The 24521-nt window shown below is 40.6% G+C and overlaps 1 protein-coding gene across 1 annotated transcript in view; it reads left to right on the plus strand.

Annotated features, from left to right (window-relative positions):
- The first annotated feature begins 583 nt into the window (after nt 1-583).
- The window catches only part of LOC115577365 (hemicentin-1-like), a 37484-nt gene continuing 13546 nt past the window's right edge, over nt 584-24521 (plus strand). The window contains exons 1-5 of the mRNA XM_030410408.1: nt 584-591; nt 17259-17510; nt 17841-18074; nt 18719-18970; nt 19605-19697. Of these exons, the coding sequence (XP_030266268.1) occupies nt 17486-17510; nt 17841-18074; nt 18719-18970; nt 19605-19697 (604 nt within the window). The 5' untranslated portion in view covers nt 584-591; nt 17259-17485. The remainder of the gene's footprint in view (nt 592-17258; nt 17511-17840; nt 18075-18718; nt 18971-19604; nt 19698-24521) is intronic.

Here is a 24521-nt window from a genome sequence, read left to right on the forward strand (position 1 = left end):
TTGTTTCTGTGTGAAGGAGAATCAGATGTCATTTTCTCTTTGTGTCGCGCAACGCTTCTGTTCCTGTCGAGCTGTCAAAGAGAGGAGACGAACATAGAGACGACATTTAAATTTAACTTTTGTATTAACTTCTCAGCTCATATTTATGGTCACTATTGGACATAAAGTCAGCTCTGTTTGTTTGTTTGTGGAATATCTCATAAACATGGAACAAATGAAGTAAATAAATGAATAAAACTCCAGATGATATAAACACTTAAGCAGCTCTGATCTGTGCTGCTCAGTCTGATGATGTTTCACCAACAGGTGGCGCTGCAGTAACATGATCAATTTAAATGTCTCTAACTCAGTTTTCACATTTTGCACAATTCATGTTTGTACAGAGCTGATGTATAAAACACTGTGAGTGCCTGCTAGTTAAAAATCTTCTTGAATTTCAACACATTAATATTATGATACAGAAACATTTTCTGATGCACAAAACCTCTGATAGATGTAACTATGTTTATCTTTTGTCCAGGAGGTGGCAGTGATGCTGATCATGATGATTAGATAAAATCCTCCAATCACCAGTCGGACAGTTTGCCACAGGTGAGGAGCAGCTGGAGGAACAGGAAACATTCACACCATCATCCATCACCAGATACTATAAATGTTCAGCTTTTCATTTCTTTGTCTTTGTCCAAACTATATCACTGTTATAAGCACACACAGAAACAGACTTTATCTCAACATGATACATCTTCTTCACAGAGCTAAGAGACACATGTTTTATACTGAAAACAACCAACAACACTCATCTGTCCTGTTGAAACATCCTTTAGAGGAACACGTCAAAATCTGGTCAGTGATCTGATTTGTGTCAACTGTAGCTAAAAGTCAATGTTCAGCAAATATTCATATAGTAGAAGATGATGATGAGGAGGAGCAAAGGGACAACGATACCAATCACCAAAGTGAGAGGTGGTTGATGGTCTGTAGGAGCGACTGGAAGACAAAGTAAGAACTGATAACTCTGTAAAAATTCAGATCATCATTGTAGACCTACCTGTGCTTGATGATGGTGATGTTGAAGTTGTTTTCAAAGTCGGCTTCGTAGTTGTTTTTGGTGGTGGTGTCGTTGTCTTTTCTCCTTGCAAGTGGGGCAGAAAGAATATAGTTCAGTACAAAAATTTCATCAAACTTTTCAAAAATGTGTCTCAAACAGTCAACTTGTCAAAATCTGGTCAGTGATCTGATGTGTGTCAACTGTAGCTAAAAGTCAAAGTTCACAAAATATTTGAAATTTTGATCAGTTTTGTCTCATTGATTAAATAATCCTGTGTGTTCCTTGGTGTTTGAGTTGAGGTTGTAGTCGGGATTGCAGGTGATATTTTCGTACCTTCTGTTTGAAGTAGTTAAGTATATCACAAAGTAGAAAAGAGAGTATGTTTTGTTGATTTAGATCAGAAACTTTTTAAAATGTTTAATTCACCATTGCTGAAAAGGTTTCAAAGACAGATTTGCCTCAGTCTTAATCACCTGAATAGGTTTATGATTTATTCAAACAAAATCTCTATGAAGGGACACAAAGTGACAACAAGGAAACAAAAAACAACTACACCCAGACACAAAATGACCACAGAGACACAAAACAACACAGAACTAGAACTGCAAGCAGTTATGAACGGGGGCCAAGCCCCCCCGTGCAACTCGGACCCCACGCACCGCAGAGCCCACGGAAGTTGGCCCCAAAGGATGACGGGCTCGGGGCAAAAGTGAGGACACAGGCCAACGTCTGAGCTGTGGTACTCACTTTAATGGGAAGTGCACTGGAAGTGCAAAAGGCTGAATGTGTGCCGATTTGGATTTGTTGTAATAAGGCACGCCCACATTGAGCAGTCATGACCACCCTCAAGATATGGCCTCAGGATAGCATTTAGTTTGACCGAGATATGAAACAGTTTACATTTGTATAGCTTGCTTCAGAACTTTGTTCGTTAAAAATTTGCGCATTTTTTGACCGAGCAAAATTCTTTTGATAACTTTAGATCAGGTCCCGCTGTAGAGTGTACATGCCAAGTTTCATGCAGATCGGACAAAATCCCAAGGAGAAGTTTGAAAAAGTAGGTTTTGCATATGTGGCGATTGAGCGAAGGAAATGTGCAGCAGAAGTGGGCATGTCCTATGTCAGAAAACCCAGCTATGTTCAGGGAACATATGGATATAAGGTTTGTGAGTGTGTTATTTAAAATGTGGAAGTTACAGGCAAAAACGCGATAACATCCATTATAGCGCCACCTACTGGAGTACATGTGCAATTTTTGGAATGGAAGAACTTTGTCCTATTCTATCTGTACCATATAAATTTCAAAGCTCTCAGCATGATAGTTTGGCTGAAATTAATGTTTGTTGTTTATCTTGTAATAAGCCATGCCCACATTGACCAGTCATGACCACCTTCAAGATATGGCCTCAGGATTGGCCCTACATCATACCAACCAAATTTCATAAAAATCAGTGTAGCTGTTCAAGAGATATAAGCTTCCCATTTTTATGCGCCCCCTAGTGGCCAAAATTCGCCAAATTGGGCTCATCCCTTCCCAGTGTTATGGCAACCAAGGATCTCAAATTTGGTGTTAACAGCATTTAGTTTGACCGAGATATCAAACAGTTTACATTTTTATAGCTAGCTACAGAAATGTGTTCGTGAATGATTTGCGCATTTTTGGACCGAGCAAAATTCTTTTGATAACTTTAGATCAGGTCCAGCTGAAGAGTGTACGTGCCAAGTTTCATGCAGATCGGACAAAATCCCAAGGAGGAGTTTGAAAAAGTAGTTTTCCAGTTTTTGCGAAAAACTTTTGACCAGAAGTGGACGTGGCCAACGAAAAGTGATTCAGCTCAGGGAATTCAGCTCAGGGAATCTGGGGATACAAGGTTTTTGAATGTACAACATACGGTTTGGGAGTTATGGTCAAAAACGTGTTGGCCTAGGTTATAGCGCCCTCTGCAGGCAGATATATGTAGTTTTTTGTGTCTGAGATATTCGCAGGAGTCTGGACCAACCCTCCAAATTGCACCACCCTCCCTTGCACAGTTTAGACTGCAGCACCACTTTTAGCCGGAGAAAAATAAAAATAAAAATCTTTACAATTTCAATAGGGTTCCTAGCACCGCTGGTCCTAGGAAATGCGTATGTTCCCTCGGCCCCTTGGGTTTGGCCCCCTAATTGTGACAAAAAGGACTACAGGTAAACAAAGTCAACACAAGACAACAACATAGAAACACAAAATGAACACAACAGACACAGAGCAACTACAAAGATTCAAATTGAGAAAGAGAAAATGATATATTACAAGGACAATAAACAATGCAGAAAATGTGTTGGAACATAATTCACCATGATCAGAACAAAGTCTCGTTTTCTGTTTGTGGTGAGGCAGAAAGAAAGAAACAAGCAAGAAACAACTAAAACCACACGAACACAGAGCAGGATGTGTGAGTTACTTCCTATTTTGCAAATATAGTCTGTTCACCTTTATTCACAGTTAGCAGTAAACCTGCTCTCCAGACTGCACTGTAAGTTGTAGACATTTGCAGTACTGTTGTGCATTTGTCCACAGTTATATCTGCATCTTATTTTACCAGTTGAATATCTGCTGTCTCTCACCTCTGTCAGATGTCTCAGCTACCATCACAGTCAGGTACACAGCAGGTTTTCCATCACAGTAGTAAAGTCCAGAGTCACAAGGCTTCACAGGTGCTATAGTCCTAGACCTTTTTTGTTGTTGTACTGTGCTCCATGTTGGAACATCTGATCCTCCAACATAATGAGGACAGTTCAGAGTGACAGTGGTCAACTAAGCAGAAACAAGTGTGGTTGTTTCACAACAAACAAAACAAGACTTATTTAACGTACCGTCATAAATTATCACTAAAATTCAGAAGAAAGTCAGTGGTTGTGTGAAGATATTTGTTCTATCAAGCCTAATTAACATGTTACTTCACAGAGGTATTCTAAAATGATATTTTGTGAAATATAAGCTGTGACCAACACCTGAATGAGGTCAGAGAGCAGAGATAGTTTTATAGATGAATGATGCATTTTTAAAAAAATAAATAAATAGTGGGGATGTTATTTTTTGTGAATAAAATGAAAACCACTAATTTAAAAGATATTCAAAGGAATGCAGAAGACCAACGTTACATTAAAACAAATATAGAATCAGGAAGTTACTGTGAAAAATGAATGACTTGAGTTCTTATTCCTAATAGTTCAAGTTAAATAAAAGGTAAAAAAAAAAAGAAAAAGAAAAAGACTCGATGCACTGTTTCATTAACATGCCAAAATATTTCTGTTATTAGCGTTTTTAAAAAAATTAAAGATTTAGCTTTGAAACATAATGTTGAAACAAGAAGAGAAAACAAAGTGTGACTTTACCTGATGGGATCACCATCAACTTCACAGCTGCTTCTTTATTACACAAGTATGTTCCAGAGTCTGAGGCGGTAACACTGCGAATGTAAAGTGATTTAACTATTAATGAACTGTGTCGTCTGTCTGGATCAGGAATGTGTTTCTTGACCCCGTCACCATCAGCTGTAAGAATGTCAACTCTGTGTCCGTTCGTCTCTCTGCTCCACGTCACTACACCCACCACATAGTGAAGACAAGGCAGAGCAACTGGCTGCTTCTCCTGGACTGTTACATGTTTAATTGCTGCAAATGAAAAGAAGTTTTGATAAATGAAGGTTCACATTTTATTTTTTATCATGAAATGGAGTTTACTTCAGTGCTCTTGAGTTTCATGATGTCAGAGTTATATTGAATTCCAGTTTAGCAGAAAAACATGAAGCTAGCTGATCAGAAATGTATTTTAACAGACGACTTACTGATTCATTACTAATTTCTAAGTTCTTACCTGCAGTGACATAATAGCCCAGAACAAAGACGACCAGGCAGCTGTAGATGTTCACCCTCATCTTTACACAGCAAAGATTCAGTTCACAGAGTGAAGTCCGAGCTCTGCTGATGTATAGCATTGGAACAGGAACTGTGTGGTTGCAGACTGGTGTTCTCAAAAACTTCAGTGACATGTGGTCTAATGTGTGAAAATGAGATCACACGTCCGTCACCAATCACCTACACTCTCTTCATAGTTGAAAGTTTTAGACTATAGACTATAAGCACCAGCAGGCCTCAATGTAACAAGCAGCCTGGATTAGATTTCCCTTTAACACATCTTTCTGTGGTTGTTGAACTAATATTTTCTTTTGTGCATTCATCTTCCACCAACAATAAACACTGTGGTGTAACCAGAAAGTATTCCTTGTTTAGTTATGTAAGTGATACAAAATAATCTATCGATGGCACCTTTGGTGTGCCACAAGGGTCTTGTCTCGGACGACTGTTGTTAATCATCGCCTACACAAAAATCTTACTTTAGTGAACTCAATTCACACAACTATCACCATGGAGGGGCAAACTTAGTTGCCTGAATATGTATTAAATGGTATTCAATGTGTGATCACATGGGTGACAAACAAGGGAGTTGTATTAATTCCTGGTCAGGTGGGTATGTAGGTTTACCAGAGAAGAAAAAAATATTACCAACCAAAGTGTTAAAGGTTGGTATGTTAATATATATTTATTTTAGAGGTAGTGGAGAAATGTAAAACTCTACTAATAATATTTTAGATATATATTACTACAAATATGTCACTTAGCGCGTTACAATACACGTTAACCACCTAAGTGAAGTGTTTTTTAAGAACCCATCCACACCAACATGATCATATATAGACTTAACCCTCCATCAAGGGAGGAGTGTGAATCAGAGTGTTGGGGAAAAACATTGTGACCTAAGCCTTAACCACTCCTCCTTGTGTGAAAAAATATCTAACACTGCTGAGTGGTCACCTAATTAGTGCTTGGCTTTCTTATTAGCCATGGAGGAGACCAGAATTATGCACTCTTAGGAGTTCTACCTCCTGTTCAAGGCTTGTTTGCCTGGGGAAGATCATAATCAATTCTCACAACACCGCAACAGTTTGTCAATACAAATAGCAATGTCTCTGCCTGTAGTAATAATAATAATAATAATAATACATTTTATTTGTTTGATGTTGCCTTTCAAGTCACCCAAGGTCACCTTACATAGGATAAAAGCATAAAATAACAGCATCACAGAATATTAAAACCAAACAACAAAAAGACAAGTGTAGTGCACAGTGACCAGTCAGAGTGAGTATGCCAGTTTGAACAGGTGGGTTTTGAGTTTGGATTTGAATGTTGTGATGGAGTCTGACTGTCTTATGTGTGGGGGGAGAGAGTTCCATAGTCTGGGTGCTGAGCAGCTGAAGGCTCGGGCACCCATGGTACTGAGGCGTGATGTGGGGATGGTTAGCAGTCTAGCAGAGGTTGAGCGAAGGGCGCGAGACGGGCTGTATTCATGGAGGAGGTCGCAGAGGTAGGTGGGGGCTAGATGGTGGAGAGCTTTTTATGTGAGGAGGAGGTTTTTGTAGTGGATGCGGTATTGTACAGGGAGCCAGTGAAGTTGGATGAGAATAGGGGTGATGTGGTCAGATGATTTGGTGCGGGTGATAAACCGGGCGGCTAAGTTCTGGATGATTTGCAGTCTGTTGATGAGTTTGGCAGGGAGTCCGGTGAGGAGGGCATTGCAGTAATCGATGCGGGAAGTGACAAATGAATGAACCAGGATTTTGGTGTTGGACTGGGACAGTGATGGGCAGAGTCTGGAGATGTTTCGGAGGTGGAAGAAGGCAGTCTGGGTGATGTTTTGAATCTGGGGTGCAAATAAGAGGGTGCTGTCCAGAATGACGCTGAGGCTCTTGACTTGGGGGGAGAAGGGTACAGGGAATCCGTCGAAGATGATGGGTGGGGCTGGGGTGTGTTGTGATTTGGTGAGGGTGGATTTGGAGCCGATGAGCAGGGCCTCGGTTTTATTGCCGTTGAGCTTCAGGAAGTTCCTGCTCATCCAGCTCCGGATATCTTCCATGCAGGTGATGAGGGAGGTGGGAGGGATGGCGACGGTGGGTTTAGAGGAGATGTAGACCTGTGTGTCATCAGCATAGCAGTGAAAGTGGATCCCATGATGACGGAGGATTGTGCCCAGGGGGAGGAGGTAGATAATGAAGAGTAATGGACCCAAGACTGACCCCTGGGGGACACCCAGTGAAACACCTAAACACCCAGACTTGTGGTCCCTTATTTGCACAAATTGTTGGCAGTCAATGAGGTACGATGTAAACCAGCAGAGTGCAGCACTAGTGATCCCAATGCCAGCTAGGCGGTCCAGGAGTATTGTGTGGGAGATAGTGTCGAATGCTGTGCTGAGGCCGAGGAGGATGATAATGGTAAGAAGTCCAGAGTCAGCTGCACGGAGGAGGTCGTTAGTGATTTTGACCAGGGCTGTTTCAGTGCTGTGGATGGGACCGAAACCGGATTGGAAAGGTTCATGGAGTTTGTTTGAGTCGAGGTGGGACTGTAGTTGTTCAGCAACTTTCAAGTGTTTTGGAGATGAAGGGGAGGTTGGAGATGGGCCAGTAAAGGTTAGGTCAGTTGGGTCAGCACCAGGTTTTTTCGGGATGGGTGTGATAGCAGCCAGTTTGAGAGTGGGGGGTACAGTGCCAGTGGTGAGGATGGAGTTAATTATGTTGGTGATTATCGGTGAAATGGATGGCAGACAGGCTTTGACGAGGGAGGTGGGAAGAGGATCAAGCTGAGAGGTGGTTGCTTTGGCTTTGCGGTTGAGTTCAGAGATGGTATGTTCTGATACTGGGGTGAAGTCGGAGAGGAAGGTTGGCCGGTGGTGATCATCCAGGCTGGATCGTTTGAGGAGGTGCAGGATGAGGCCTGTTGTTGGTGAATGGTATTGATTTTAGAGCTGAAGAAGTCGGGGAAGGCAGTGCACTGATCGGTGGATATGTCTGGTGGGAGGGTTTTAGGAGTCTAAATTAGGTGGCTGACCGTTGCAAAGAGGACTCTGTTGTTGCCTGAACAATTGGGATTAATTGTTAAGACTTTTGGCTAAATGATTCAAGATTTGATGCTCAAATTTTAGCACTGCCCAAATAATGATGAAATTTGTATTGCGCAATTATGAATAATTGCCTAAAGTGCATTGTTTTACACGGGGCACCATACATAGTGCTGCATGTAGCATTAATATGGAGTTTTGGGTGACTGATAACATTATATAATGATTATCAGGGATAATTTTTAATTATGATAAATAATAAGTTCAAATAATCATTAGATTACCTCATGGCACCACCCTTGAGGAAGGGAAAGGATCGCCAATTCACCAAATCAGCCTCATAAAAATGTACTAAACTGTCAGTTTATAATTCTGATCATCAACTAACTCTACTACAACCAAAATTACCATAACAACTGTAATGGTCGAAGGATTTTGGAGTCCTCCACAGAGTAGAGGTTGGCAGCATTCGCTCTTCTCCAATACTAAATAGCAGGGCTGTAACGACACACGTATCAAAACCAAAATCGCGACACTCAGATCCACAAACCTGTCTCCTGAGAAGGCAGAATCGCGACACAACTTCCTGTCCAGATCCAGCCATATGAGACATAATAAGTAGCCCATACACACAGAGACGCTGCATTTACACCACAGGTGGTTCACCAATTCTCCGCTGATGGTGAGTATCATATACAGAAGTTATTGAAATGTTACATAAATAAAATGTTTAATTTTATTTTTTAAAATCTAGGTTTGTATCGAACTGTGGGTCAAAAATCGTGTTACAAACTGGATTGTGAGTTTGGTGTATCATTACAGCCCAATTAAATAGACAGTATGCAGGTTCAAAAGTACTTTATTTAACAGAAAAATTAAAAGACACCTATCTAACTAAGATTTACGATATACAGGTGTGTGTGTGTGTGTGTGTGTGTGTGTGTGTCTGTGTGAAAGAAATAAAGCAAAATGGTGGCTAGGGTTCAGAGTACCGCACCGCATGGACAAAGGAAAACTACATACAAAATGGCTGATCAAAAGGGATTACAAGATGGCTGATTGAAGGGTTGGATTCCAAGATGCTGGATCACCGCTTGTTTCATCGATAAGAGAGAACAAAAAAACAATGGTGGTGCTCACATCATGTGCTCACTGATATCACATGTTATAAAAACAACAGCAAGAACAGTTTTGAATGATGAATGAATAATAATTTTAAAAATATATAATAAATATGTATTGGACTAGTCTTGATAAGAATAAGACTCAGCAGCATATAATTGCACTTTAACCAGATATATTGCAAAGGATATATGATACAAAATAAAAAGTTAAATATTGCACAGGACGATATTTAACAACCCCCACATCAGACAGGACACTGCCCAGACGGACAAACTGTGGCCTGCCTGTCAGGTAGTCAGTAATCCAGGAGATCATTGCATCATCAACTCCCATCACCTGCAGCTTCTCACCCAGTAGCAGAGGTTGAATGGTGTTGAAAGCAGTGAAAAAATCAAAGAATGTGATCCTCACAGTGCCTCCTCCACCATCCAGATACATATGGGCTCATTGCAGCAGGTAGATGACAGCATCATCGACTCCTAAATGGGGCTGATAGGCAAATTGCAAAGGGTCCAGAAATGTCCTCACCTGTGGCCTCAGCTGGGCTAAGGCCAGTCTCTCCAGGACCCTCATCACATGGAATATGAGGGCGACTGGTCTGTAGTCTGCCAGGTCGGATTGCCTAGACTTCTTGGGGACTGGAACCAAGCAGGATGTCTTCCACAGCATCAGGACTTTCTCCTGACTCAGACTCAGGTTGTACAGATGTCCCAGTACAGGAGACAGCTGGCTGGCACAGGTCTTCAGGATCCTGGGTGTGATGCCATCAGGACCTGCAGCCTTTCGTTGACATTCTCTTTCCAGCTGCCTCTTTACCTGGCCTGTAGTCACCGTTGGGTGGGGGTTGACGCAGATGTCATCAGTGAAGGAGGTGGGGGAGAAGGAGGGGGGTCAGATGGTGAGGTGCTGTACTGGAGAGTGCTGGGGGGTGGGTGAAGCCATTTGGGACAGTGTGGGTGTGTGGGGGGCTTGGGGTGTCGGAGGGGTGGCAGGAAGTGAGCTAAACCTGTTAAAGAACTGGTCTATCCAGGCTCCCTGACATCTGCCTGTCTTTCCCCTTCATCCCTGTGATGTTCTTCATTCCCGTCCACACATCTCTCACACTGTTCTGTTGGAGTTTGGCCTCCAGCTTCCTCCTGTAGTTGTCCTTGCATGTCCTCAGCATCTCTCTGAGTTTGTGCTGCACTCTCCTTTGTTCCTCTCTGTCTCCAGACCTTAAAGCCCTCTTTTTCTTGTTCAGAAGTGCCTTCAGGTCACTGGTAATCCAGGGCTTGTTGTTTTAGAAGCAGTGCATGGTCTGGGCTGGCACGGTGGTGTCCTCACAGAATCTGATGTACTCAGTGATGCAGTCAGTCATCTTATCAATGTCCTCCCCATGTGGCTCACAGAGTACATCCCAGTCCGTTGACTCAAAGCAGTCCTGCAGTGCCTCAGCAGCCTCCTGTGTCCACCTCCTCACTGTCCTGGTGTGCACAGGCTGCCTTCTCACTAGAGGAACATACCTGGGGGTCATCATGACCACGACCATAAAGGTGCATTTTGTAGTTTTTGTTGAATAAATCAGAATCAAAAAGATGAAAAAAGAGAGAGAGAAAAAAATCTACATGTGTTTGCCTGACTGAATAAACAAACTGACCTTAAAGGACAGGACATTTTATACCGTTTGACTTTGTTTATATGTGGCGGACCCTAACACTTTTCTAGCTTCAAACAGTGTTTTGGTATGTATTTTCCTCTGAGAACAGCTTGTTTAATAACATTTAATTTCCAAAACTACATAGTGCCCCTTTACAAGGGCATCAGTCAGTAAAAAAACTGTGTCTAACTCAGCTCCTCAGAACTATGCAGAAACTGATATCTACCTCCAGCTAAACAAGAACCTGTGGTCTTGCGACAGCCCATTTGTGAAAGCTGTGGATAAATTTACAGAAAGAAGTTTCTTGTTACTGTTCTTTATTTCTCCGACTGGCACCATAAACTTGCCGCTGTCAGCAGGATCACATGTGTGGATTGACAGTTGGAGTTCAAGCCCCCGCATTCAAACGTTAAAGGTGTAGAGGAGACTGGGGTAAGATGAGCCATTTTTCATATTTAGGATCACTACATCAAGGCAATAATTGTTTTGTCACTAACTAATATATCTGCATATATTTCAGGATGTTGTGCATCCCTTCAAACAAACAGAATGAGTGTAAACATAACTGTTTCGATAATATAGCATGTCCAAAAAACAGGTACAATAACCTTTTTATTATTATTGCATATTACTGTTAAACAGCTGGTTTGTTGTTGCTTGTTAACATGAGAATACCTTAAAGTGTGCTTGGGAAGAGAACATGAACAGCTGTGTTTTTGGAAAGAAAACAATAGAACAGAATTCTTGGTCCAGAATCATAGTTTCTTGGTGTCCTTGCTGACAGTAAGGTCAGTTATGGAATAGTAACACATTTGAACAATCTGAACTGAAACTCTCATCTTATCATCCTTCCCTTCTTCCTCTATCTATCCTCTCTTCTCCATCTTAGGTAAACTCCTCCCTCCATCTTCCTCTCGTTCCATCTTTCCCCATCTCTCTCTGGATCCTTCCATCTCCCACCTCTACTGGGTGGCTCAACTTACCCCTGGCCAAATAGCTCAACTTACCCCAGAGCTACCATTTTGACTTTATTAGTCCCCACAGCTAAAATTGTGCACTTTTATGCTAGGTTTATGACCTCATGTTGTAGCTCATAGACACCACAATTGATGTATAAAACAAATTCAAAATGATCTATTTTGGTCTAAACACAATTCTCATGAAACTTACAATTACGACAACTTACGACTAAATTCACTTTCAAGAGTGAAAAATGTTTTTGTGGAAATAAATGTCTAACCACTTTACCCATGTGGTTCTTAAATTCACAGACTCCATGAAATGATGCCTTCCTCCTAAATATTTGGTCACATGATCAATGTTTTTTACTGTTTCCCAGCAACAAAAGGTGGCTAAAGTTACCCTTTGGCTCAACTTACCCCAGTCTCCCTTATTATGTTGTTTTTGTGAAGAAATCTTTATTTAAATCTATTAGGAGTCTTTATTTGATCACATATCATACAATGTACAACATGGTGATATTTGTATTGTGTATTTAACCCTTCCTGAGGGATCAGTGGGCCATGGTCGTACCCGGGGATCAACTCCAGGTCTGTTTGTTGATGTGGGGGAAACTGGAGTACCATGACTGCTAACCACTGTGCCACCATGCTGTCAGACTGTGAAATAACACTGTGTCTAATTTAGTTCCTCGACACCTCGCAACTGGAGTTTTTAAATGTTAAGTCTGTGTAGATGTCCTGGTGTATTCAAAAGCTAAAAATAAACTGAAGAGGGAAGTTGTGACAGCAGCTATTGTCAGGCGTGTTCGTTTTTTTGAGAGTTGAAAGTAGACAGACCAAATAGAAGACAGACTACGACGTACTGTTAACTATTTAATAAGAAGAATTGTATCATTAAGCAAAAGCAAAAAAGCTTGATCAAGGTCTTTCTCTGTTTGAAGAATCGCAGGCCGCAAAAGCCAAGCAACCAGTCGCACAGAAAAAGAGACAGAATTTCAGCATGTAATACATTATATATTGTTGTCACAACGTATGTGTTGAATTGTCATTGGTCAACCATATAGATAGGATGAATACTATTATTGGATAATCGAGTGAAAAGGTGGGGAGAAACCGTGGTTTAGACTTTAGCCCTCCCATCGTTGGTGCACAAACTGGTCCCAATTTCTCGGCACACGAACCATGATTCCTGGAGACGTCACCCTGTTGAAGAAAACAAATTGTTCCTGGCCTCAACTGCCTGTTCCCCGCTATCTGCCTTTGTTTATGGCGCCTTCACTGTCTCATACCCAAGGGATTTGGGAGGTGATATCGCTGGCCTTGGAGGCCTCTTCATGTGTGAAAGGGATGAGTGAATATGTTCTGTTCGCTTTTGACCATCTCAGTCAGCAGGATATGTGCAACTCTTAATAATGTGAGATAATAGGAAAAGATGGCAAAGACAATCTATATGTGTCACAGTGTGGCAGACGTCATAATTTAATGAGCAATGAATGATATGTGTGCAGTTTCATGAGTGGTGTGTTTGTTGAGGGGAGTCACAGGCAGTCTTTTAGTAGGCCGGGGTCATAGGGGGGGCTTACTGAGGGGTCGTGGGGCATAGAGGGGCATAATGAAGATGTATAAATCCTAACACTATGTAGAGCATATGGCAGAGACACCTAACTGCCACAAGGGGGAGACAAAAGACTCAAGTTCACAACATTCAAATCTAATATAGACAGCACTGTTCTGATTGTTACGACCCCCTAATGTAGCTCGTCCCTCGGAGGGCCCAACATAATCGAGTAGACAATACTATCACGATAATCAGTCCATTTATTGACAAGCAATACATTTAGTAACCAAAAAAAAGCTTGGTGAGCCGGCAAGAAGCAAAAAAAACCAAAGAGAAGGGAAGACACCCAGGCCAACCCACAAAGGGTCGTAGGACCTTGGCTCTCCCCTCTAACCTAGATCCACCCGAACTACAACTAAAGAAACAAAGCCACAAAAACAATTGCTACCGGGCTCACCAAACTCTCCATAAGCTAAAGACACCAGACCGACAGATTTTAGACCAGACATCACACTCGGAAGTTGCAGCTCAGGCTGGCAGCAGCAGAAGTCAGAGAGAGCCTGCCACATCTCTCTCCCTCTTTATAGGTCCTGCCCCCCCGAGTCAAATTAGGGCCACCTGGAGGAAGCACAAACTAAGGGCATTAGACTCATACATCTCACCTCCAGCAGGGGGGGAGAATGTAACATGATGCTTTGTACTCACTGTCATCAACAACATCTTACTTTATGAAGGAACCAATAGTGGCTCAAATGAAGATCAGCCTGTTTTTTAAAGAAGATCCAGCGACATTTCAAGGCTTCGTGGCAATCGAAGCATGCAGCCTTTTTGTGAAGGTTTGTGTGTAGGTGATTATTAAAAACAGTGGTCCGAGACAGGGGTGGACTGGGACAAAAAATCGGCCCTGGCCTTTTTGGCTTAGCGGAACACAAGCGAAAATAAAAACCCATAACTTTTTGCCTTCAGGTTTATTAGAAATTTACAGTATATCATTACTTTAGAGGTCTATCAAATAACCATTATGGAAAGCAAATAAGTACATTTACTCAACACATAGTTCTACCTCCTTAGGTCTATTCTATTTCAAGCATAATGTATCATCAGCATCCTAAATCTCAGAGGTTTAGTGTCTTTTGTTGACTCCACCACTTTTGTCTGCTCTGTGTACTTCAATTGATTCTTTTATCCTTTTTATCGAAATCATCTCTAATATGTATTTTTTGAATTTCCCTGATATAGCAGCTCAATTCTAATTCTTCAGGTTAAAAGGTTCTGCATTTGTATCAGGCTAAAAACTGGGCTGCTTTATGAACTCATGCAAAGCAACTATGTCTTAAACGCATTTGACACTGTCTTACTCTTGTTCAATGTGGGCTTACCTTTTGCTTATAATACTTTTATACTTTTTTTAAACTTACTTTAGTAATGCTTAAATTGTAAAGCTTTTACTTCTCATTTAGCAGTTTTAAAATCAGTTTTGTAAAACATGTTTAACCACAGCATAGAGGGTTGCTACAAATTCAAACTATGCAGCCTTTCAACACACCTTTAACCTAAATATCTAAAATGCAATGCTGGAGCCTAAAATGGACACTTGCTGCTCATCAACACTTCTCAGCCTTGACCGTTTGCTATTTTATCAGAATAAGGTGCCGGCTGCCAGATTTCGGGAAGTATGCAATACCAATTAATATTGATTCTTATCAATCGACATTGCTCATCATTCTCATGTAATTAGAGTTCTAAACAGGCCTGAAAATTACACCCCGACCCGGCCTGCGGGTTTTTAGGCCCAAACCAGAGACACACCTGCATGAATTGTCTTGAATTGAATTGAAAAGGAGCATCGATAGATTGATTTGTTCCACTTCTACAACTAAACACAGAATACTTTCTGGTTCCAACACAGTGTTTGTTCTAACAAATCTACTCCAGGCTGCTCTTTAAACTGAGGCCTGGTGGTGCTTAGAGTCTATAGTCTAAAACTTTCCACTACAAGGGGAGTATAGGTTGTTGGTGACAGACGTGTGGTCTCATCTTCACACAGCAGACCACATGTGTGTCCTTAACCATGAATAGACACTGAAGGTTTTGAGAACACCAGTCAATAACCACACAGTTCCTGTTCCAATGTTGTATATAAGCAGAGCTCAGACTTCATTCTGTGAACTGAATCTTTTCTGTGTGAAGATGAGGGTGAACATCTACAGCTGCCTGGTCGTCTTTGTTCTGAGCTGTAACATCACTGCAGGTAAGAACTTTTAGAAATGAATCAGTTGCCCGTCTGTTAAAATACATTTCTGATCAGTTAGTTTCATGATTTTCTGCTAAACTGGGATTCAGTATAACTCTGACATCAAGAAATCCAAGAGCACTGAAGTAAACTCAATTTAATGATAATAATAAAATGTGAACCTTAATATTGATCAAAACTACTTTTCATTTGCAGCAATAAAACAGGAAATAGTTGAGGAGAAGAAGTCAGTCTTTCTGACTTGTTCTCACTCTGTGGTGCGTGAAGTGACGTGGAGCAGAGAGACGAACAGACACAGAGTTGACATTCTAACAGCTGATGATGACTGGGAAGTGAAACACATTCCTGATCCAGGCAGACGATACAGTTCATTTGTAGATAAATCACTTTACATTCGCAGTGTTACCGTCTCAGACTCTGGAACATACTTGTGTAATAATGAAGCAGCTGTGAAGTTGACGGTGATCCCATCAGGTAACATCACACTTTGTTTCCTCTTCTGGTTTAAACATCATGTCCCATCATGTCAATTATGTGTTTAAGCATTGATAACAGATATGCTTTGCAAGTTTAATGAAATGATACATTTCAAATGTTATAAAAAAAACATTACTTACCACAATAGATTCTCATCAGAGGATGAATTTTTCACAGTAACTTCCTGATATTGTAGTGGAGAAACAATTTGGGCAGTTTTAAAAGTTAGTCATTTATTCGTAACACTGTTACAAATAATGAAAATAAAACTGGAATGTAAATATTTTAGATCATATGAAAAATAAATGTGCGTCAGTTATTCTTACTTTGAGCAAATCTCTTCACACAGCCACTGACTTTCTCCTGAATATGAGTGATCATTTTATGACAGTTTGTTAAATGAATCTTGTTTTGTTTGTTGTGTACAGGAACAACCAGTTTTGTTGCTCCACAGATGACCACTGTCACTCTGAACTGTCCTCATGATGTCGGAGGATCACATGTTCCAACATGGAGCAAAGATGGGAGTGAAATACAACAAGATGAATATGTTTATGTTTCGCCTGTGAACAAGACGTTGACTATAACATTTGTGCTGCCTAGCGAATCTGGACGCTACTACTGTGATGGAAAACCTGCTGCGTACCTGACTGTGATTGAAGGTGAGACAAAGCGGCTGTAGCTCAGGAGTTAGAACGAGTCGTTTAGCAACCGAGAGGTGGCTGGTGTGAATCCTGGCTCCCCCTAGCTGCATGTCAAGTATCCTTTTGCGAGATACTGAACCCCAAATTGCTCCTGATGAGCAGTTGGCACCTTGCATGGCAGCCTCTGCCATCAGTGTGTGACTGGGTGAATCTGAATAGTGTTTTAAAGCACTTGGAGCATCGGTAGACTGTAGACACTGTAGAAATGCAAGTCCATTTACCATTTTACAATCTGACAGAGGTGAGAGACTGCAGATATTTAAGTGGTAAAATAAGAAGAAATCACCTTCTTCAAACAACAAGATGCAGCTATAACTGTGGACACATGCACAACAGTACTGTAAATGTCTATAACGTGCCGTACAGTCTGGAGAGCAGGTTTACTGCTGACTTTGAATAAAGGTTAACAGACTGCATCTACAAAATGAGAAGTAACTCACACATCCTGACACGGCCGGTGTGAGTTATTCTCTTCACACAGCCACTGACTTTCTCCTGAATATGAGTGATCATTTTATGATCGTATGTTAATTGCATCTTGTTTTGTTTGTTGTGTACAGGAACAATCAGACTTCTCGCTCCAAAGCTGACCACAGTCACTCTGAACTGTCCTTTTTATGTTGGAGCATCAGATGTTCCAACATGGAGCAAAGACGGGCGTGAAGTACAACAAGATGAATGGGTTTATGTTTCACCTGTGAACAAGACGTTGACTATAAGACAGCTGCAGCCTCGTGACTCTGGACTTTACTACTGTGATGAAAATCCTGCTGTGTACCTGACTGTGATGAAAGCTGACACATCTGAAAGAGGTGAGAGACAGCAGATATTTAACTTGTCAAATAAGAGTAAATTAACTAATCAAACAACAAGATGCAGATATAAATAACTGTGGACACATGCACAACAGTACTGTAAATGTCTATAACATAAAGTACCGTCTGGAGAGCAGGTTTACTGCTGACTGTGAATAAGGTGAACAGACTATATTTGCAAAATAGGAAGTAACTCACACATCCTGACGTGGCAGTAATTCTTATTCTGAGCAAATCTCTTCACACAGCCACTGACTTTCTCCTGAATATAAGTGATCATTTTATGATGGTATGTTAATTGAATCTTGTTTTGTTTGTTGTGTACAGGAACAACCATTTCTGTTGCACCAGAGTGGACCACTGTCACTCTGAACTGTCCTCGTGATGTTGGAGGATCACATGTTCCAACATGGAGCACGGACGAGGGTGAATTACAACAAGATGAACAAGTTTATGTTTCACCTGTGGACAAGACGTTGACTATAACATTCGTGCTGCCTAGCGAATCTGGACTTTACTACTGTGATGGAAAACCTGCTGCGTACCTGACTGTGACTGAAGGTGAGACAAAGCAGATGTAGCTCAGGAGGTAGAGCGGGACGTCTAGTAATCGGAAGGTCGCTGGTGTGAATCTCGGCTCCCCCTAGCTGCACGTCAAGGTGTCCTTTGGCGAGATATTAAACCCCAAATTGCTCCTGATGAGCAGCTGGCACCTTTCATGGCAGCCTCTGCCATCAGTGTGTGACTGGGTGAATCTGAATAGTCTTTTAAAGCACTTGGAGCATCGGTAGACTGTAGACACTGTAGAAATGCAAGTCCATTTACCATTTTAACATCTGACAGAGGTGAGAGACTGCAGATATTTAACTGGAAAAATAAGAGGAAATCCTCTTCTTCAAACAACAAGATGCAGATATAACTGTGGACACATGCACAACAGTATTGTAAATGTCTATAATGCACAGCACAGTCTGGAGAGCAGGTTTACTGCTGACTGTGAATAAGGGTTAACAGACTATATCTACAAAATAAGAAGTAACTCACACTTATTTTCTAAAGTAACTTACACCGGCTGTGTCAGGATGTGTGAGTTACTTCCTATTCTGAGCAAATCTCTTCACACAGCCACTGACTTTCTCCTGAATATGAGTGATCATTTTATGATGGTATGTTTAATGTACCTTTTTTTTGTTTGTTGTGTACAGAAACAACCAGACTTATTGCTCCAAAGTTGACCACAGTCATTCTGAACTGTCCTCCTGTTTTTGGAGGATATGATTTTCCAACATGGAGTAAAGACGGGCGTGAAGTACAACAAAATGAACGGGTTTATGTTTCACCTGTGAACAAGACGTTGACTATAAGACAGCTGCAGCCTCGTGACTCTGGACTTTACTACTGTGATGATAAACCTGCTGTGCACCTGACTGTGATGGAAGCTGAGACATCTAACAGAGGTGAGAGACTGCAGATATTTAACTGGTCAAATAAGAGGAAATCATCTTCTTCAAACAACAAGATGCAGATATAACCGTGGACACATGCACAACAGTACTGTAAATGTCTATAATGTGCCGTACAGTCTGGAGAACAGGTTTACTGCTGACTGTGAATCAAGGTTAACACACTATATTTACAAATAGGAAGTAACTCACACATCCTGCTCTGTGTTCATGTGGTTTTAGTTGTTTCAAGCTGCCTCACCACACAGAATTGTCACTTTCTCATGTTGTCTCTTTGTAGTTGTTCTGTGGTGACTTTGTTTCTCTGTATTCTGTTCTGTCCTGATTTTGTGTTTTGCATCTCTTTGTTGTCACTTTGTGTCTATTTTGTGTGAATAAATCATAAATGTATTCAAGTGATTAACTCTGAGGGAAAGCTGTCTTTGACACCTTTTCAGCAGTGGCAAATTAAACATTTAGAAAAGGTTCTGGTCAAAATCAACCATATAAACTGCCTCTTCTACTTTGTTATATATTTTAATAGCTCCAAACAGAAGGTACAAAAACATCACCTGCAATTCTAACTACAACCTGAACATTTATAGTAACTGTTGATGGATGATGGTGTGAATGTTTCCTGTTCCTCCAGCTGCTCCTCACCTGTGGCAAACTGTCCGACTGGTGATTGGAGGACTCTATCTAATCATCATGATCAGCATCACTGCCACCGTCTGGACAAAAGGTGAACATAGTTACATCTGTCAGAGGTTTTGTACATCAGAAAATGTTTCTGCATCATAATGTTTATGTGTTGAAAGTCAGGAAGATTTTTAACTAGCAGGCACTCACAGTGTTTTATACATCAGCTCTGTACAAACATGAATTGTGCAAAATGTGAAAACTGAGTTAGAGACATTTAAATTGATCATGTTGCTGCAGCGCCACCTGTTGGTGAAACATCATCAGACTGAGCAGCACAGATCAGAGCTGCTTCAGTGTTCATGTCATCTGAAGTTTTTATTTATTTGTTTAATTATATCAAGTGTTTATGAGATATTCTACAAACAAACAGAGCTGAGTTCATGTCCAATATTGAACCTAAATATGAACTGAAAAGTTAATACACGAGTTTAATTTAAATGTCTCCATGTTCGTCTTCTGTCTTTGGCAGCTCGACAGGAACAGAAGCGACGTGCGACACAAAGAGAAAATGATGTAAGATCCTCCGTCACACAGAAACAAGAGGTACAATCTCTAGAAACCAAGAATTTACAACTGATGTTAAAATACACTTTGTATTGTTCAGCTGTTGTTTTGCTGCTTTCATTCTTATGTTTGTGATATCTGCTGCTCTGTCCTCTGGTGTCTCCTCACAGGTGTCTGGTGGACGGAGCTGCTGGAAGTCCCGCACACCTCAACAGTCTCTTCTGTTGGTTTTGGCTCTGCATTTTAAAAAATCTGCCAAGGAGGACTGTGCATTCAGTGGCCACAGCTTTAGCTTCAGTCTTATACTATACTATATGCTGTATATAGCCAAGATACTTCATATTTAATGGTCCTGCTGATACAGGATATTGGTTTTAAAAATATTTTTGAGGCTTTAACGAAAGGTATGACTAACTTCCAAATAAACTGAGTTGTGTGTCGCTGATTAACGTCACTCTCATGATTTCATCACCTCTGTCATGTCTGACATTTGACATCATCTGCAGACAGTCAGTGTAAAACATCAAAACATAGGAAAACAGAAAACAAAGATTTCATAGCACATGGCAATCATCAGAGTCCGATATTCCTCCACAGGCTGAATTAATGGTTTAACGAGTGCAGTGTGAAGAATTTCAGTGGATTGACTTTGTGTTTATATTGATGGATTTATACTATTAACATAAGAAATTCAGAGGATTGTGATTGTGCAGACATGTATGAGTACTTTCCTGTAATTTGTTTTCTTTGGTCACACACTTGAAATAAAAGTGCTCTAAGAAGCATTCATCAGCTTGTACCTGTAGGAGAACAACTATTGGTTCTGGAACTAAAATTCTTGCAATTTCTAGAGAGCACTTTCAACTTTAATTGATTGCAGCATTAGCAAATGGCTCAAAGTGGCAGTTAATAACCTTAAAAGATTTTGGTTAATCAAATGGTTATAAATTTGACTTCTTCAATAGACTAGTGGTTAAATGTAAAGACTTCTGGCTAAAGGGTTTTTGATGTGAATCTCAAATTTTAGCACTGTCCAAATTATGCTGAAATGAATATTGCACATTTATATACAATTGCCAACAGTACATTGCCTCGTATGGGGCACCATTTATACTGGCAACATTCCCTCTTGTACAGTGTTATATAGGCAGCAACAAAGATGAAAGCACACAATCTACCTAACATGCACTATATACAAGTGTGTGTGTGAGTGAGTGTGTGTGTGTGTGATGTGATGCCAGGTTATAGAATATGGTTAGTTGCATAAAGAGAGGAACAAACACATAAATTGAACATGTATGCATTACATCACCCAGAGTTTAAAGTCTTGTGCTATCTAAGCCAAGTTCAACGTTACCAGCCTGTGGAGTAAACGTGCTGGTGGTTGCAAGAGAAGGTTCGGATCCTAATGTTGAATGCTGCTCTTGCTGTTGGATGAAAGTCGGCAGTGAAGGAAACAGTTCACTCCTTCCTTTTGCAAGGATAGCAGCTCGGTGGTAACTTTCTTGGTGTTCCTCAGATTGTGAAGTTAGCTGGCAAGCTTTGCGTTGCAGCTGCTGTTGCTAACTGATCTGCAATACTGGCAGGACTTGGAGTCGCTGCAGTGAGGGAGGAGAAGTTCTTTGGAACTGCTGCAAATACAGCTTGCAGCTCTCCACAGCTGTGAGGCGCAGAAGAAGAGATCTTTAAGGCCGGCAGCCCCGTGGGGGGGAGATGTAGAGGAGAGCTTTAGGATAAGAAGTCAAAAGAGTAGAGGGCGTAGAGTGAGAGAGGAAGAACAAGGAAGGTGCTGGAATTTTGACTGTCTGGTCAGAGGGGGGTCTGTCACCCTGACCAATAGTAGCTCAAAGCTGAATTTTGGAACTAGGTGTGAAGAATGGGGAATTCTGTGACACTGAGTTCCATTTAGAGTCCATTTTGAAATCCAAAATGAATGACTTCATCTGTGGGTCCCAGCCCTTTTGTCTTTTAATGGCTCTACAAAGAACCATATTGTGTCGTGTAAATGAGGCAAAATAATAAATAAATCTAGTATAATAGCACAGATCGCTTTATAATCACTGCACAGTGTACAACAAAGTTTCAGTGCAACTCCTCGGTTCAAATAAAAACACCAGCACACAGAAAAATGGCAGAAGACTCAAACACACAAGTATAAAATCAAGTAGGTAAAAGTATCAAGTACAAAAACAAGAGTAAGAACAGTTTTGAACGATATTATTACCTGTGTTATAAACACCTTAAAGATGTTTTTTAGGGGTGGGAGATACTGCAAATTTTGGTTTCGATCCGATACCAAGTAAGTACGGGGCCAATATTGCCGATAGCATTACTGATACCGATACTGATACATTTTACTTGAAAATTCCTGATCAAGGAATGATTTTGTACTTTTGCCTTTAATTAGTTGAACATGATTATGATGACGATAAAACACAGGACAAAGCTTTTAGCCAAATAAGAAAATTATATTTAACATGATTAAATCTATAATCTAACTGCATGTAGCCTAAATAGGAATACTAATGTTCCTTGAACAGATACACAAGAGGGTTATTATATTCTTGAGGTAGGCTATATATCTAAATACAAGTATATATTTTTGAGTTACAGTGAACCTGAATGAGCAGAGCGACAGAGGTGGAGAGGAGCGCTGCGCTTAAGGGCTGAAAGAGACACTGCACTCACACAGGCTCTGTGATGAAATACGTGTGATTTGCTGAATTTATAGGAGAGAAACTAGGACAAAAATATCGATCCCATCATGCTAGTATCGATCCGATACCAATACTCACCTTGGTATCGATACTATCGATATTTGAATCGATCCGCCCACCCCTGATGTTTTTTACTTTGAATGAAAACGGTTCTGAACAGAACTCTTAATCTTACAAATCACTTAAACAATAAAAGAAACAATAGTATAAACAGTTCAAACAGTAAAATAACAACAAAGCCTTTTTATGCTACAAAAGAAAAAACAACTTTTCTCATTTTTAAAAACAACATCTTTTATAAACAAAACCCTTACATATGACGTTTCTTGGCTACATACACCATATATTATAATATTAGACTAAAGCTAAAGCTGTGGCCACTGAAAGCACAGTCCTCCTTGGCAGAGGTTTTAAAATGCAGAGCCAAAACCACCAGAAGAGACTGTTGAGGTGTGCAGGAGTCCAGCAGCTCCGTCCACCAGTGAGGAGACAAAAGAGGACAGAGCAGCAGATATCACAAACATAAGAATGAAAGCAACAAAACAACAACTGAACAATATGAATTATATTTTAACATCAGATGTAAATTCTTCTGCCAGAGGTTTCTAGAGATTGAACCTTTTGTTTCTGTGTGACGGAGAATCAGACGTCATTTTGTCCTTGTGTCGCACGTCGCTTCTGTCCCTGTCGAGCTGCCAAAGACAGAAGATAGCATGGAGACGACATTTTAATTTAACTTCTGTATTAACTTTTCAGTTCATATTTATGGTCACTATTGGACATTAAGTCAGCTCTGTTTGTTGGTTTGTAAAATATATCATAAACACTTAACAAATTAAGTTAATAAATAAATAAATAAAACTCCAGATGACATGAACACTGAAGCAGTTCTGATCTGTGCTGCTCAGTCTGATGATGTTTCACCAACAGGTGGCGCTGCAGCAACATGATCAATTTAAATGTTTCTAACTCAGTTTTCACATTTTGCACAATTCATGTTTGTGCAGAGCTGATGTATAAAACACTGTGAGTGCCTGCTAGTTAAAAATCTTCCTGAGTTTCAACACATTAATATTATGATACAGAATCATTTTCTGATGCACAAAACCTCTGACAGATGTAACTATGTTCACCTTTTGTCCAGGCGGTGGCAGTGATGCTGATCATGATGATTAGATAGAGTCCTCCAATCACCAGTCGGACAGTTTGCCACAGGTGAGGAGCAGCTGGAGGAACAGGAAACATTCACACCCTCATCCATCACCAGTTACTATAAATGTTCAGGTTGTAGTCAGGATTGCAGGTGATTTTTGTACCTTCTGTTTGGAGTAATTACAATATATTACAAAGTAGAAGAGGCAGTTTATCATTGGACCAGAACCTTTTAAAAATATTAATTTACCATTGTTGAAAAGGTGTCATAGACAGAGTTCCCTCATAGTTAATCACTTGAATGCATTCATGATTTTTTCACACAAAATCACTATGAAGAGACACAAAGTGACAACAAAAAAACACAAAACACAATTTTTTTTTCACTTGTTTTACCAGTTAAATATCTGCAGTCTCTCACCTCTGTCAGATGTCTCAGCTTCCATCACAGTCAGGTACACAGCAGGTTTTCCATCACAGTAGTAAAGTCC

The sequence above is a fragment of the Sparus aurata genome, chromosome 3 (genome assembly GCF_900880675.1).
Source record: "Sparus aurata chromosome 3, fSpaAur1.1, whole genome shotgun sequence".
NCBI classification, from domain to species: Eukaryota; Metazoa; Chordata; class Actinopteri; order Spariformes; family Sparidae; genus Sparus; species Sparus aurata.